Source organism: Mobula birostris, chromosome 1 (genome assembly GCF_030028105.1).
Source record: "Mobula birostris isolate sMobBir1 chromosome 1, sMobBir1.hap1, whole genome shotgun sequence".
Lineage (NCBI taxonomy): Eukaryota > Metazoa > Chordata > Chondrichthyes > Myliobatiformes > Myliobatidae > Mobula > Mobula birostris.
The window spans coordinates 366,057-384,058 of NC_092370.1; the positions used below are offsets into that span (position 1 = coordinate 366,057).

Consider the following 18,002-nt stretch of genomic DNA (forward strand, 5'->3'; position numbering starts at 1 on the left):
AAGCAACACATATAAAAAATGCTGCTGAGTGCAGCAGGCCAGGCAGCATCTATAGGAAGAGGTACGGTCGATGTTTCGGGCCGACACCCTTCGTCAGGACTAACTGAAAGAAGAGCTAGTAAGAGATTTGAAAGTGGGAGGGGAGGGAGATCCGAAATGATAGGAGAAGACAGGAGGGGGAAGGGATGGAGCTACGAGCTGGAAAGTTGATTGGCAAAAGGGATATGAGAGGATCATGTAACGGATGGTAGGGAGAAAGAAAGGGGTAGGGGGGAAGCCCAGAGGATGGGCAAGGAGTATGGTGAGAGGGAACGAGGGAAAAAAAGGAGAGAGAGAAAAAAAATTATTAATAATAAAAGATAAATAAATAACAGATGGAGTACGAAGGGGAGGGGGGCATTAGCGGAAGTTAGAGAAGTCGATGTTCATGCCATCAGGTTGGAGGCTACCCAGACAGAATATAAGGTGTTGTTCCTCCAACCTGAGTGTGGTTTCACCTTGACAGTAGACGAAGCCGTAATGGGACGTGGAATTAAAATGTGTGGCCACTGGGAGGTCCTGCTTTCTCTGGTGGACAGAACGCAGTCTACGGCACAGTACAGGCCCTTCGGCCCACAAAGTTGTGCCGAACATGTCCCTACCTTAGAAATTACTAGGGTTACCCATAGCCCTCTATTTTTCTAAGCTCCATGTACCTATCCAAAAGTCTCTTAAAAGACCCCATCGTATCCGCCTCCACCACCGTTGCCGGCAGCCCATTCCACGCACTCACCACTCTCTGCGTAAAAAACTTACCCCTGACATCTCCTCCCAAGCACCTTAAACTTGTGTCCTCTTGTGGCAGCCATTTCAGCCCTGGGAAAAAGCCTCTGACTATCCACACGATCAATGTCTCTCATCATCTTATACACCTCTGTCAGGTCACCTCTCATTCTCCGTCGCTCCAAAGAGAAAAGGCCGAGTTCACTCAACCTGTTTTCATAAGGCATGCTCCTCAGTCCAGGCAACATCCTTGTAAATCTCCTTTGCACCCTTTCTATGGTTTCCACATCCTTCCTGTAGTGAGGAGACCAGAACTGAGCACAGTACTCCAAGTGGGGTCTGACCAGGGTCCTATGTAGCTGCGACATTACCTCTCGGCTCCCAAATTCAATTCCACGATTAATGAAGGCCAATTCACCGTATGCCTTCTTAACCACAGAGTCAACCTGCGCGGCTGCTTTGAGTGTCCGATGGACTCGGACCCCAAGATCCCTCTGATCCTCCACACCACCAAGAGTCTTACCATTAATACTATATTCTGCCATCATATTTGACCTACCAAAATGAACCACTTCACACTTATCTGGATTGAACTCCATCTGCCTCTTCTCAGCCCAGTTTTGCATCCTATGAATGTCCCGCTGTAACCTCTAACAGCCCTCCACGCTATGCACAACACCCCCAACCTTTGTGTCATCAGCAAACTTACTAACCCATCCCTCCACTTCCTCATCCAGGTCATTCATAAAAATCACGAAGAGTAAAGGTCCCAGAACAGATCCCTGAGGCACACCACTGGTCACTGACCTCCGTGCAGAATATGCCCTCTCTTTGGCTTTTATGTAGGCTTTGACCTCTCATGTTAGCCACAGTTGTGTCATACCTTTAGAATACTTCTTCCTGTTAGGGATGTTCAAAGCCTATAAAAAGTATTCTCACCCGCTTGGAAGTTTTCATGTTTTATTGTTTTACAAAATTGAATCACAGTGGAGTTAATTTGGCTCTTTTGGCACTGGTCAAATGAAAGAGACTCTGTGTCAATGTGAAAACAGATCTCCACAAGTGAAGATGTAAATTAATAATTTGTAAATTAATTACAAATATAAAACACAAAATAATTGATTACATCTGTATTCACCCACCCTTTAAAATGATACACCAAATCATCACTGGTGGAGCCAGTTTGTTTCAGAAGTCACATAATTAGTTAAATTGAGATCTGTTTTTGGAAACCTGTGTGCAGTCAAGGTGTTTCAATTGATTGTAGTAAAAATATACCTGGATCTGGAAGGTCCAACTGCTGTTGAGTCAGTATCCTGGCAAAAACCACAGCATGAAGACAAAATAACACTCCAAGCCACTCCGCTAAAAGGTTATTGAAAAACACAAGTCAGGAGATGGATACAACAAAATTTCCAAGTCCCTGAATATCCCTTGGAGTACAATTAAGTCAATCATCTAAAAATGGAAAGAATATGATTGGTGAGTACCGAAGAGAAGTATTCATTGAGGACCTCGCTCACTTCCACAGCCTCCAGGCACATCTTCCCATCTTTATCTCTAACCCGTCCTACCTTCACTCCTGTCATCCTTTTTTTCTTCACATAATTGAAGAATGCCTTGGGGTTTTCCTTTACCCTACTCGCCAAGGCCTTCTCATGCCCCCTTCTTGCTCTTCTCAGCCCCTTCTTAAGCTCCTTTCTTGCTTCCCTATATTCCTCAGTAGACCCATCTGATCCCTGCTTCCTAAACCTCATGTATGCTGCCTTCTTCCACCTGACTAGATTTTCCACCTCACTTGTCACCCATGGTTCCTTCACCCTACCATTCTTTATCTTCCTCACCGGGACAAATTTATCCCTAACATCCTGCAAGAGATCTCTAAACATCGACCACATGACAGTGTGGCTGGGGTGAAAATAAATGATGTTAAAAGTTCAAGCAAATCCGCTAATAGAAAGATTACGAGTGGTGGTAAAAATCTTATGAGGTGTATATATTTCAATGCTTTAGTATGAGTACTGCGGGGAAGGCGGATGAGTTGAGGGCATGGATTGACACGTGGAATTATGACATTATAGCAATTAGTGAAACTTGGCTACAGGAGGGGCAGGACTGGCAGCTTAATATTCCAGGGTGCGGATGTTTCAGATGTGATCGAGGCAGAGGAATGAAAGGTGGGGGAGTGGCATTGCTTGTTAGGGAAAATATTACAGCAGTGCTCAGGCAGGACAGATTAGAGGGCTTGTCTACTGAGTCCTTATGGGTGGAGCTGAGAAACAGGAAAGGTATGGCCACATTAGTGAGATTGTATTACAGACGACCCAATAGTCAACAAGAATTAGAAGAGCAAATCTGCAGAGAGATAGCAGGCAACTGGAGGAAACATAAAGTTGTGGTGGTAGGGGATTTTAATTTTCCATATATTGATTGGGACTCCCATACTGTTAGGGGTCTAGATGGTTTAGAGTTTGTAAAATGTGTTCAGGAAAGTTTTCTAAATCAATATATAGAGGGACCAACTAGACGGGATGCAATATTGGATCTCCTGTTAGGAAATGAGTTAGGAGAAGTGACAGAAGTCTGTGTAGGGGAGCACTTCGGTTCCAGTGTTCATAACACCATTAGTTTCAACTTGATCATGGACAAGGATAGATTTGGTCCTAGGGTTGAGGTTCTTAACTGGAAGAAGGCCAAATTTGAAGAAATGAGAAAGGATCTAAAAAGCGTGGATTGGGGCAGGTTGTTCTCTGGCAAGGATGTGATCGGTAGGTGGGAAGCCTTCAAAGGAGAAATTTTGAGAGTGCAGAATTTGTATGTTCCTGTCAGGATTAAAGGCAAAGTGAATAGGAATAAGGAACCTTGGTTCTCAAGGGGTATTTGCAACTCCGATAAAGAAGAAGAGGGAGTTGTATGACATGTATAGGAAACAGGGAGTAAATCAGGTGCTTGAGGAGTATAAGAAGTGCAAGAAAATACTTAAGAAAGAAAACAGGAGGGCTAAAGGAAGACATGAGGTTGCCTTGGCAGTCAAAATGAAGGATATTCCAAAGAGCTTTTACAAGTATATTAAGAGCAAAAGGATTGTAAGGGATAAAATTGGTCCTCTTGAAGATCAGAGTGGTCGGCTATGTGCGGAACCAAAGGAAATGGGGAAGATCTTAAATAATTTTTTTGCGTCTGTATTTACTAAGGAAACTGGCATGAAGTCTATGGAATTAAGGGAAACAAGTAGTGAGATTATGAAAACTGTACAGATCAAAAAGGAGGAGGTCCTTGCTGTCTTGAGGAAAATTAAAGTGAATAAATCCCTGGGACCTGACAGGGTGTTCCCTCGGACCTTGAAGGAGACTAGTCTTGAAATTGCAGGGGCCCTGGCAGAAATATTTAAAATGTCGCTCTCTACAGGTGAGGTGCCGGAGGATTGGAGAGTGGCTCATGTTGTTCCGTTGTTAAAAAAAGGATCGAAAAGTAATCCGGGAAATTATAGGCCAGTAAGTTTAATGTTGGTAGTAGGTAAGTTATTGGAGGGAGTACTAAGAGACAGAATCTACAAGCATTTGGATAGACAGGGACTTATTAGGGAGAGTCAACATGGCTTTATGTGTGGTAGGTCATGTTTGACCAATCTATTGGAGTTTTTCAAGGAGGTTACCAGGAAAGTGGATGAAGGGAAGTCAGTGGATATTGTCTACATGCACTTCAGTAAGGCCTTTGACAAGGTCCCACATGGGAGGTTAGTTAGGAAAATTCAGTCGCTAGGTATACATGGAGAGGTGATAAATTGGATTAGACATTGGCTCAACGGAAGAAGCCAAAGAGTGGTAGTAGAGAATTGCTTCTCCGAGTGGAGGCCTGTGACTAGTGGTGTGCCACAGGGATCAGTGCTGGGTCCATTGTTATTTGTCATCTATATCAATGATCTGGATGATAATGTGGTGAATTGGATCAGCAAATTTGCTGATGATACAAAGATTGGAGGTGTAGTAGACAGTGAGGAAGGTTTTCAGAGCCTGCAGAGGGACTTGGACCAGCTGGAAAAATGAGCTGAAAAATGGCAGATGGAGTTTAATACAGACGTGTGAGGTATTGCACGTTGGAAGGACAAACCAAGGTAGAACATACAGGGTTAATGGTAAGGCACTGAGGAGTGCAGTGGAACAGAGGGATCTTGGAATACAGATACAAAATTCCCTAAAAGTAGCATCACAGGTAGATAGGGTTGTAAAGAGAGCTTTTGGTACATTGGCCTTTATTAATCAAAGTATTGAGTATAAGAGCTGGAATGTTATGATGAGGTTGTATAAGGCATTGGTGAGGCCGAATCTGGAGTATTGTGTTCAGTTTTGGTCACCAAATTACAGGAATGATATTAATAAGGTTGAAAGAGTGCAGAGAAGGTTTACAAGGATGTTGCCAGGACTTGAGAAACTCAGTTACAGAGAAAGGTTGAATAGGTTAGGACTTTATTCCCTGGAGCGTAGAAGAATGAGGGGAGATTTGATAGAGGTATATAAAATTATGATGGGTATAGATAGAGTGAATGCAAGCAGGCTTTTTCCACTGATGCAAGGGGAGGAAAAAACCAGAGGACATGGGTTAAGGGAGGGGGAAAATGTTTAAAGGGAACATTAGGGGGGTCTTCTTCACACAGAGAGTGGTGGGAGTATGGAATGAGCTGCCAGACGAGGTGGTAAATGCGGGTTCTTTTTTAACATTTAAGAATAAATTCCACAGATACATGGATGGGAGGTGTATGGAGGGATAAGGTCCGTGTGCAGGTCAGTGGGACTAGGCAGAAAATGGTTCGGCACAGCCAAGAAGGGCCAAAAGGCCTGATTCTGTGCTGTAGTTTCTATGGTTTCTATGTCCATAGTACATTTCCCTGGAAAAACTTCATTCCAATTCACACCCGCAAGTTCTAGCCTTATAGCCTCATAATTTGCCCTTCCCCAATTAAAAATGTTCTCTCCTCTCTGATTCTATCCTTTTCCATGGTAATGCTAAAGGCCAGGGAGCGGTGGTCACTGTCCCCCAGATGCTCACCCACTGAGAGATCTGTGATCTGATCCGGTTCATTACCTAGTACTAGATCTAGTATGGCATTCCTCCTACTCGGCCTGTCCACATACTGTGACAGGAATCCATCCTGGACACACTTAACAAATTCTGCCCCATCTGAACCCTTGGAACTAATCAGGTGCCAATCAATATTAGGGAAGTTAAAGTCACCCATGATAACAACCCTGTTATTTTTGCACCTTTCCAAAATCTGTCTCCCAATCTGCTCCTCTGTATCTCTGCTGCTACCAGGGGGCCTATAGATTAACCCCAATAGAGTAACTGCTCCCTTCCTGTTCCTGACTTCAACCCATATTGACTCAAAAGAGGATCCTGCTACATTACCTACCCTTTCTGTAGCTGTAATAGTATCCCTGACCAGTAATGCCACCCCTCCTCCCCTCTTTCCGCCCTCTCTATCCCTCTTAAAGCACTGAAATCCAGGAATATTGAGAATCCATTCCTGCCCTGGTGCCAGCCAAGTCTCTGTAATGGCCACTACATCATAATTCCATGTTTGTATCCAAGCTCTCAGTTCATCACCTTTGTTCCTGATGCTTCTTGCATTGAGGTACACACATTTCAGCCCTTCTACCTTACTGTCTTTACACCGTTTATTCTGCTTCTCTTTCCTCAAAGTCTCTCTATATGTTAGATCCGGCTTTACTCTGTGCACTTCTTTCACTACTCTATTGCTCTGGGTCCCATCCCCCTTGCCAGTTAGTTTAAACCCTCCTGAACCATGCCAGCGAACCTACCTGCAAGGATATTGCTCCCCCTGGAGTTCAGGTGCAACCCATTCAATCTGTACAGGTCCCACCTTCCCCAGAAGAGATCCCAATGATCAAAAAATCTAAAACCCTGCTCCCTGCACCAATTCCTCAGCCATGCATTCAACTGCCATCTCCTCCAATTCTTACCATCACTGTCACGTAGCACTGGCAGCAATCCTGAGAACGCCACCCTTGAGGTCCTGTTCTTCAGGCTTCTGCCTACTTCCCGAAATTCACACTTCAGGACCTCATCCCTCTTCCTGCCTATGTCGTTGGTCCCAACATGTATCACGACTTCTGGTTGCTTTCCCTCTCGTACCAGGATGTCGTGCACCCGGTCAGAGACATCCCGGACCCTGGCGCCCGGGAGGCAACAAACCATGCGGGTGTCCTTCTCACGTCCACAAAATCTCCTGTCTGCTCCCCTGACTATAGAGAATATTGAGAAGCTTTCAAGCAACAAACAGCATCAAGTTTCACATTGATTTATCGACTTTTTGCGTTAAAATTTTCTTTTTTATTATACTTAATTTACCACCATTCAATGCATCAAGTTCATACGTTTTATGTTTAAAGATTCTTTGTGTTCTCTTAATAGATTCAAAAGATGCCTTGATTGAAATAAATTGCAACTAAACTGAGTTCTTTGATTACTAATTGGCATCCTTGGTTAAGCACAAATGATTTTCTAGCATGTGTTATTCATTAATTTGAGGCAAAACATAACTAGATGTGTTTAAATGGATAATTCCCATATTTCAAGTTTTTTATGGCATTTATCTGGCCCACCGTCCGCTCATTAATACGCGTTCTGGCCCACAGAGGCAAAAAGGTTGCCGACCCCTGTTACAGAGCTTCAACATCACATCCCTGCTCTTTTATTTTATATAACAAGAAATGAATGCCAACACTGCATTCACGTTCTTCACCACCAACCTGGAGGTTAACCTCTAGGGTATCCTGCACAAGGACTCCCAAGTCCATTTGCAACTCTGCATTTTGAATTCTCTCCCCATCTAAATAGTAGTCTGCTCATTTATTTCTTCTACCAAAGTGCATGACCATACACTTTCCAACATTATATTTCATTTGTCACTTCTTTGCCCATTACCCTAAACTAAGTCTCTCTGCAGGCTCTCTGTTTCCTCAACACTACCCGCTCCTCCACCTACCTTTGTATTATCGGCAAATTTAGCCACAAATCCATTAATCTCATAGTCTTAAGTCATTGACATACATTGTAAAAAGCTGCAGTCCTAACACCGACCCCTGTGGAACTCCACCTGTAACCAGCAACCAGCTAGAATAGGATCCCTTTATTCCCACTATCTGTTTTCTGCCGATTAGCCAATGCTCCACCCATGCTAGTAACTTCCATGTGACTCCATGGGCTCTTACCTTGCTAAGCAGCCTCATGTGCGGCACTTTGGTTAAAGGTCTTCTGAAAATCCAAGTACACCACATCTACCGTATCTCCTTTGTCTACCCTCCTTGTAATTTCCTCAAAAAATTGCAGTGGATTGATGTAGTCCATCTGCCCCAGGTGGACCAATCCACCTTAAGAACTTTGAGTTTGCCTAGCACTTTTTTCTTTGTAACCTTCTTCCTTTGTAGGACATGTCTGTCCTGCGCCTGCTGAACGATTCCCAGAAACTTCTGGCATCTCTGCTCTGCCGGCATCCCTGCCAGTATTCTCCTCCAATCCATCTGGGCAAGCTCCTCTCTCATGCCTCTAATTTCCTTTATTCATTCCATTGGGATAGATACATCTGAGTTATGCTTCTCCCTTTCAAATTGCAGTATCAATTCAATCATATTATAATCACGGTTTCCTAAGGGTTTCTTGATGCTAAGCTCCCTAATAAGATCTGGGTTATTACAGAAAACCCAATCTAAGATAGCCTTTCACCGAGTAGGCTCAAGCACAAGCTGCTCTAAAAAGCCATCTCGTAGGCATTCAGCAAATTCCCTCTCTTGTGATCCAACACAACCTGATCTTCCCAATCCCCTTGCATATTGAAGACTCCCATTACAATTGCATCATTACCCTCATTACATGCCTTTTCCAGCTCCCTTTGCAATCTCAACCCCAGATCTTGGCTAATATTTGGAGGCCTATATATGATTTCCATAATGCATTTTTTACCCTTGCAATTTCTTAAATCCACACACGAAGTTTCAAGCTTCTCTGATCCTATCTCATCTCTTTCTAAAGTTGTAATACCATCTCTTACCAAAAGAGCCACACCACCGCCTACACCTTCCTGCCTGTACTTTTGATATGAAGTATATTGATGTTAATCTCCCAATTATGGCTGCCTTTCAGCCACAACTCAGTGATACCCACAGTGTCATACCATCCATTCTCAAATTGCACCATGAGTTCATCCACCTTATTCCGAATGCTATGCGCATTTCAATACAGCACCTTCAGTCCTGCATTCTTCGCCCTTTTGAATTTTGTCTTTGTGGTACAATTTAACTCTTTGTTCTGTCTGCATTTGTACCCATCATTGGTGTGTCCTTCCGTACATTCATGTTACACCAAGTGGAGTGAGCTCAGCCTGGTTGAGTGAACTCGGCCTTTTCTCCTTGGAGCGACGGAGGATGAGAGGTGACCTGATAGAGGTTTATAAGATGAGGAGAGGCATTGATCTTGTGGATAGTCAAAGGCTTTTTCCCAGGGCTGAAATGGCTGCCACTAGAGGGCACAGGTTTAAGGTGCTTGGGAGTAGGTACAGAGGAAATGTCAGGGGTAAGTTTTTTACGCAGAGAGTGGTGAATGCGTGGAATGGGCTGCCAGCAATGGTGGTGGAGGTGGATACGATAGGGTCTTTTAAGAAACTTTTGGATAGGTACATGGAGCTTAGAAAAATAGAGGGCTATGGGTAACCCTAGTAATTTCTAAGGTAGGGACATGTTTGGCACACCTTTGTGGGCCAAAGGGCCTGTATTGTGCTGTAGGTTTTCTATGTTTCTGTGTTTCTATCTACTTGTAAACTTGTTGGCTCATCCTCAGCTTGATCATCCTAGTTCCCATCCCCCTGTCATATTAATTTAAACCACTTCCAACAGTTCTAGTAAATCTGCCCACCAGAATATTGGACTCCTTGGATTCAAATGTAACTCATCCCTTTTGCACAGGTCCCACCTGTCCCAGGAGTGGTCCCAATTAATCCGGAAATCTGAATCCCTGCCTCTGCCCCAATTCTTCAACCACACATTTATCTGCCACCCCAGTCTATTCCTATCCTCACTGTTGCATGGCACAGGCAGCAATCCCAAGATTACTACCCTTGAGGTCCTGCTTCTCACCTTCCTTCCTAACTCCCTCTATTCTTTTTTTTCAGGACCTTCTCCCTTTTTCTACCTATGTCTTTGGTACCAATATGTATCACAACACCTGGCTGCTCACCTTCCTTTTCAGGATATTGTGATGCATCCAGATACATTTCAGGCCCTGGCACCTGGGAGGTAAACTACCATCCGTGTTTCCTTTTTGTGCCACAGAATTGTCTATCTGTCCCCCTGACTATAGAGTCCCTGTTACTGCTGCCATACTCTTCAGTTCCCTCCCCTTCTGAGCCACAGGGCCAGAGTCAGTACCAGAGGTATGGCAGCTGTTGCTTCCATAGAAACCATAGAAAGTACAGCACAGAATCAGGCCTTTTGGCCCTTCTTGGCTGTGCCGAACCATTTTCTGCCTAGTCCCACTGACCTGTACACGGACCATATCACTCCATACACCTCCCATCCAGGTATCTGTCCAATTTATTCTTAAATGTTAAAAAAGAAACCGCATTTACCACCTCGTCTGGCAGGTCATTCTATACTCCCACCACTCTCTGTGTGAAGAAGCCCCCACTAATGTTCCCTTTAAACTTTTCCCCCCTCACCCTTAACCCATGTCCTCTGGTTTTTTTCTCCCTTTGCCTCAGTGGAAAAAGCCTGCTTGCATTCACTCTATCTATACCCATCATAATTTTATATACCTCTATCAAATCTCCCCTCATTCTTCTACGTTCCAGGGAATAAAGTCCTAACCTATTCAACCTTTCTCTGTAACTGAGTTTCTCAAGTCCTGGCAACATCCTTGTAAACTTTCTCTGCACTCTTTCAACCTTATTAATATCATTCCTGTAATTTGGTGACCAAAACTGAACACAATACTCCAGATTCGGCCTCACCAATGCCTTATACAAGCTCATCATAATATTCCAGCTCTTATACTCAATACTTTGATTAATAAAGGCCAATGTACCAAAAGCTCTCTTTACAACCCTATCTACCTGTGATGCTACTTTTAGGGAATTTTGTATCTGTATTCCCAGATCCCTCTGTTCCACTGCACTCTTCAGTGCCTTACCATTAACCCTGTATGTTCTACCTTGGTTTGTCCTTCCAACGTGCAATACCTCACACTTGTCTGTATTAAACTCCATCTGCCATTTTTGAGCCCATTTTTCCAGCTGGTCCAAGTCCCTCTGCAGGCTCTGAAAACCTTCCTCACTGTCTACTACAGCTCCAATCTTTGTATCATCAGCAAATTTGCTGATCCAATTTACCACATTATCATCCAGATCATTGATATAGATGACAAATAACAATGGACCCAGCACTGATCCCTGTGGCACACCACTAGTCACAGGCCTCCACTCAGGGAAGCAATTCTCTACTACCACTCTTTGGCTTCTTCCATTGAGCCAATGTCTGATCCAATTTACCACCTCTCCATATATACCTAGCGACTGAATTTTCCTAACTAACTTCCCATGCGGGACCTTGTCAAAGACCTTACTGAAGTCCATGTAGACAATATCCACTGCCTTCCCTTCAGATAGGTCATTCCCTCCCCCACCCAACAGTGCTCAAAATGGAGTACTTATTGTTGAGGGGGATCTATAATTTCTTCGGCCATCTCTTTCAGATCCTTGGTTGAAGTGTCTTCCACAGTGAAGATTGTTGGAAAATACTTATTTAGTTCATCTGCCATTTCCTTGTCCCTATTACAATCTCTCCAACATCATTTTCCAGTGATCTGATGTCCATTCTCACCTCTCTTTTACACTTTGTATATCTGAAGAAACTTCTGGTATCCTCTTTAATATTATTGGCTAGCTTAATTTCATATTCCATCTTTGCCTTCTTAATGACTTTTTTGTTACTTTTTGTTGGTTTTTAAAAGCTTCCCATTTATCTAACTTCCCACTAATTGTTGCTCTTGTAGGCATTCTGAAAATTCTTCCTCTTGTAATCCAGCACAACCTGATTTTCCCAATCTACTTGCATATTGAAATCCCCTCGTGACTATTGTAACATTGCCCTTTTGACATGCATTTTCTGTCTCATGTTGTATTTGTAGACCACATCCTTGCTACTGTTTAGGAATCTGTATGCAAGTCCCATCAGGGTTTTTTTTTTACCCTTGCAGTTCCTTAGCTCTATCCACAATGATTCACCCCAATTCTTCTAAACTCTCACAAGTACAGACCCAGAGCCATTCAATGCTCATCATACATTAACTCTGTCATTCCCAGGATCATTCTTGTGAATCTCTTCTGGACTCTCTCCAATGCCAGCACATCTTTTCTTGGATAAAGGGCCCAAGCTGCTCTTAGTACTCCAAGTGTTGTTTGACAAAAGCCTTATAAAGCTCAGCAATACATCCTTGCTTTTGTTTTCTAATCCACTAGAAATGAATGCTAATATTGTGTTCGCCTTTCTTTCTACTGACTCAACCTACAAGTTAACCTTGAAAGAATCCTGCTCAAGGACTCCCAAATTGCCACGTATCTCTGATTTCTACATTGTCTCTCGTATTACCAGAAATATTACCAGGAAATTAAATTGTGTTTAATTTAGAAATCTTCAATTTTGCTTATTCAAAATCTGCAACAGACTCTGAAATGAATGTGGCAATGGGTTTTAAATGAGTTCATACTTGAAAAATATTAAACAAAGCTTTTAATAAATTAATAAAATATGAATGTTTGATTATGTCAGAGCCAAATTAGTGTTCCTAAGGATAATTAAGTTGAAAGTATCTGCATCTGATTTAGACAGCATAAATGAATTGCAGGAGATGATTCTTTAAAATTTTGCATTTTTTTTCTCTTACAGCCATCCATTTCAGGGGCAGTACAATGTATCAGATGTCAAATTAAGATTGTCACAGTGAGTAGTCTCAAAGTAGAGATTTTTATGCTTCCAAATGCTGAATTGATTTAGACTTTAGAAAAAAATATTTATTTGGCAGTTCTGAAGTTACTTTTTTCATCGTTTTTTCATCTTCTCACATAAACGTGTTGATCACGCAGGCATGTGAAGTTAGCCAGTAGAGCGGGAAAAGTTTAAAAAGAAGACCGACATATCTAGCGGGCAACATTCGGAGTGGGCAGCGGAGTGAGGGGGTAGCAGAGTGATAGGGCTTTAGCTCAACGGGCTTAGGCAGTAACGGGACGAGGCGAGGTGGGTTTACCTGTGTTAATTGCGGAAAGGAAATATGTATGTGAGGCCGGTGTTCTGTGCTCGGTGTCAGATGTGGGAAGTCCTGGATTCTCCCAGCTTCCCGGACGGCCATATCTGCGCATGGTGTGTCGAGCTGCAGCTCCTAAGGGACCAAGTTAGGGAGCTGGAGATGCAGCTCAATGTCCTTCATCAGATCAGGGAGAGCGAGAAGGTGATAGAAAGGAGTTATAGGCAGGTGGTCACACCGGGGCCATGGGAGACAGACAAGTGGGTAACAGTCAGGAGAGGGAAGGGGAAGAGTCAGGTACTAGAGAGTACCCCTGTGGCTGTCCCCCCTGAACAATAAGTACTCCTGTTTGAGTACTGTTGTGGGGGACAGCCTACCTGGGAGAAGCGACAGTGGCCGTGCCTCCGGCACAGAGTCCGACCCTGTAGCTCAGAAGAGTAGGGAAAGGAAGAGAAAGGCAGGTGCCAGGGTCAGGGATGTTTCAGATCGCGTCCACAATATCCTGCAGTGGGAGGAAGAACAGCCAGAGGTCATGGTACATATTGGTACCAATGTCATAGGTAGGAAAAAGGAAGAGGTCCTGAAAACAGACTACAGGGAGTTAGGAAGGAAGTTGAGAAGCAGGACCGCAAAGGTGGTAATCTGGGGATTACTGCCTCTGCCATGTGACAGTGAGAAAAGGAATAGAATGAGGTGGAGGATAAATGCATGGCTGAGGGATTGGAGCAGGGGGCAGGGATTCAGATTTCTGGATCATTGGGACCTCTTCTGGGGCAGGTGTGACCTGTACAAAAAGGACGGGTTGCACTGAAATCCCAGGGGGACCAATATCCTGGCGGGGAGATTTGCTAAGGCTACTGGGGAGAGTTTAAACTAGAATTGTTGGGGGGGGTGGGAACGGAACTGAGGAGACTGGGGAAGAGGTGGTTGGCTCACAAATAGAGAAAGCTTGGAGACAGTGTGGGAGGGAGGTTATGCAGGTGATAGAGAAGGGACGTGCTCAGACCGAAGGTTTGAGATGTGTCTATTTTAACGCAAGGAGTATTGTAGAAACATAGAAAATAGGTGCAGGAGTAGGCCATTCGTCCCTTCGAGCTTGCACCGCCATTCGGTATGATCGTGGCTGATCATCCTACTCAGAACCCTGTACCAGCCTTCCCTCCATACCCCCTGATCCCTTTAGCCACAAGGGCCATATCTAACTCCCTCTTAAATATAGCCAATGAACTGGCCTCAACTGTTTCCTGTGGCAGAGAATTCCACAGATTCGCCACTCTCTGTGTGAAGACGTTTTTCCTAATCTCGGTCCTACAAGGCTTCCCCTTTATCCTCAAACTGTGACCCCTCGTTCTGGACTTCCCCAACATCGGGAACAATCTTCCTGCATCTAGCCTGTCCAATCCCTTTAGGATTTTATACGTTTCAATAAGATCCCCCCTCAATCTTCTAAATTCCAATGAGTATAAGCCTAGTCGATCCAGTCGATTTGTGAACGAAGCGGATGAGCTTAGAGCGTGGAACCGTACTTGGAGCCATTACAGAGACTTGGATGGCTCAAGGACAGGAATGGTTACTTCAAGTGCCGGGTTTTAGATGTTTCAGAAGGACCAGGGAGGGAGGAAAAAGAGGTGGGGGCGTGGTACTGTTGATCAGAGATAGTGTCACGGCTGCAGAAAAGGTGGACGTCATGAAGGGATTGGCCTACAGTGTCCCTGTGGGTGGAGGTTAGGAAGAGGAAAGGGTCAGTAACTTTACTGGGTGTTTTTTTTAGGCCGCCCAATAGTAACAGGGTTATCGGGAAGCAGATAGGGAAACAGATCCTGGAAAGGTGTAATAATAACAGAGTTGTCGTGGTGGGAGATTTTAATTTCCCAAGTATCAATTGGCATCTCCCTAGAGCAAGGGGTTTAGATGGGATGGAGTTTGTTCAGGAAGGTTTCTTGACACAATAGGTAGATAAGCCTACAAAAGGAGAGACTGTACTTGATTTGGTATTGTGAAATGAACCTGGTCAGGTGTCAGATCTCTCAATGGGAGAGCATTTTGGAGATGGTGATCACAATTCTATCTCCTTTACAATAGCATTTGTAACGTTCCGTTATTTTGGCTCGTGTATGTCTAGGGGAAATCCCGCCCAGCACCTGCTTCAGCAGTCCCCTCAGGGTCAATCGTCGCCCGAATCAATCACAAACATCAATCATCAGCCAGCACACCCAGTAAATTTTAACACATACACTTTATAGATATTACTAATTCTAGGGCATTAATATACATGTGATACAGAGAGGAAAGTAATGAAAAAAAAGGCGCCAACACTTATTCAAAGTCCAAGTTCTTCGCGCGCTACCGTTGGAGCTCAAGTTCGACGTCAGACGACCACCCGAATTCCGTCGACCCACGGCTCGGGACCACCCGAAGTGATCGACCGGAGCCTCTCCGCACGTCCGCCGTCCTCCTCGTCTCTCCTCCCGACTCCCCGCCAAAACTCAGTCCACAGTCATATCATACAGCATGGCATCCGAAAACAAAATGATACATAACCACCCATTGGCTAATAGCACCCTCTTATCACCCTCTAAACCACAATAAACTGCTAGCGCAAACTCTCTGCAGCGTTAAAACACAACAAAGCCGCATTCCACAGATTAACATAACAAAAATCGCCATTTTAAATGTAACAAAAGAAAGACCCCGTACACTCTCCCCCCACCTAAAAAAAGTCATGCCCTCATGACGTTAACAGAATTCACTAGTACTCCTTGTAAAACACAAAACCCAACCCAGGTGCATAAAGCAGTGACATAACTTTGCAGGGCAGTAGAGATTACACCCTGCTCTCCCGGCGCTATATAAGTGAGTCTTTCCGGGGGATGCCTACTCCTCTGAGGCCTCAGGACTTCCTCTGTGGACTCTCCCTGTTCAGACACCCCAGGTGACCCCTCGAGCCGATCTGTCGGACCTTCCCCTTCACCGGGATCCCTCTGCCCCGGTGAGCCCTCTGGCTCGGGTTCTGCCTCCACCCTCTCCTCCCCCAATTCCGGCTGTAATACAGGCGGCTCTGCAACACCCTCCCTCGGTCCCCCTGACTCAGTGATGGAAGGGCCAAGAGTCTCTTCTCCCCGCACCGGGGAATCAGCGAACGGAAGCAGGTACCACACGTCCGAATCATCATCTTCCGATGACGTATCCCTTCTCGAGGTGGGGACCGGCCCCGTTTTCTTCGCAGCGGCCTCTTCCCGCGCCCCGCGCCCTCGCAGAGTCCTCGTACTAGGAGTAAACTCCCATTCGGACTCTAGGTCCATCTTCACCTCTCGACCCAGAGGCAACAGGTGGTTCCGATGGAGTACCTTGACAGGCCCCTGCCCGCCCTCAGGTCTCACCCGGTAAACCGGGAGATTCGGCATCTGACTCTCCACCACATATGGGGTGGCTGCCCAACGGTCCGCCAACTTGTGCTTACCCTGTAGTCCTAAATTCCGGATGAGGACTCGGTCTCCCGGCAATAGCTGGACGAACTTTACCTTCTGATCATACCTCCTTTTATTCCGCTGGTTCTGCTTGGTGGCTGCCGCCTCAGCCAACTCGTACGCCCTTTTCAACTCTCTCCTCATATCGGACACGTACTTCAGACATGGCTTCGAAGGTATTTCCCCCGCTTCAGTCCCAAAACACAGATCAATGGGCAACCTCGCTTCCCGTCCGAACATCAGATAGTAGGGCGAGTACCCCGTAGCATCATTGCGAGTACAATTGTAACAATGAACCAAATGGGCGATGTGCTGACTCCACTTACTCTTCCGTCCAATCTCCAAGGTGCCGAGCATGTCCAGCAGGGTCCGGTTAAACCTCTCGGGCTGAGGATCACCCTGAGGGTGATAGGGGGTGGTTCTGGACTTTTCAACCCCAAGCATATCCAGCAATTCATGGATAAGCCTGCTCTCGAAGTCCCGTCCCTGATCACTGTGGATCCGCCGGGGAAGGCCATAATGAACAAAGTACTTCTCCCATAACACCTTCGCCACTGTAGTCGCTTTCTGATCCTTAGTAGGAAAAGCCTGCGCATATCTAGTGTAGTGATCCGTGAGGACCAAAACATTCGCGGTATTGCTGGTGTCCGGCTCAATAGACAGGAAATCCATACACACCAGGTCCATGGGTCCTGCACTCTGCAAGTGGGATAACGGAGCCGCCTGCGCAGGCAAGGTCTTCCTCCTGACGCAACGGCTACAGGTCTTACAGTATTCTTCCACCTCCCCCCTCATCCGGGGCCAGTAAAACCGGTCCTTGACTAATCCATAGGTCTTCTCTACCCCTAAGTGCCCGGAATCATCATGTAGAGCCTGAAGCACAGCCTTTCGATACTTCTCGGGCATGACCAGCTGCCAGCGCCGGGGGTGGTCCGGAGGCGAAGTGACTCGGTACAGGACGTGGTTCTTCAGCTTCAACCGGGGCCACTCCTTCAGTAGTAGAGGAACGGAGGCATGTTTCGCCTTCTCCACCTGCCCCATATCACCCTGGCTAACCGCGTACCAGATAGTGCCAAGGCTTGGGTCATCACGCTGAGCCGCCTGTACTTCCTGGTGACTCAACTCCGGCAGCTGCCGGTTCCTCAGAGCAGTCACATTACAGTAACCAGTGGGCAGCGCGTCACCGTCAGCCCCCAGTTGATCTACTGCCCGATCCGTTCCCATCTGTGCTCCTACTTCCCCGTCGCTCCCAACTTGACACATGGCCTTTACTCCCTGGGCAGGGACACTCTTCCACTCCTCGGCCGTGCCCGACTCGTCGTGCGCCCGACGAGACAGGGCATCTGCATCGATGTTCCGACTCCCCGGGCGGTACTTCAGGCTGAACTCATAGGCAGACAAGGCTGCTACCCACCGGTGCCCAGTAGCGTCCAGCTTCGCCGAAGTCAGGATATAAGTGAGGGG

The 18,002-nt window shown here is 45.6% G+C and overlaps 1 protein-coding gene across 2 annotated transcripts in view; it reads left to right on the plus strand.

Annotated features, from left to right (window-relative positions):
• The window catches only part of avl9 (AVL9 homolog (S. cerevisiase)), a 286,897-nt gene that overhangs the window by 218,198 nt on the left and 50,697 nt on the right, over positions 1 to 18,002 (plus strand). For both annotated transcript variants that reach the window (XR_011885036.1, XM_072251628.1), the window contains exon 14: positions 12,717 to 12,770. Coding sequence is in view for 1 of the 2 variants with exons in the window: in XM_072251628.1 (XP_072107729.1) it covers positions 12,717 to 12,770 (54 nt within the window). In the remaining variant the exon portion in view is untranslated. The remainder of the gene's footprint in view (positions 1 to 12,716; positions 12,771 to 18,002) is intronic.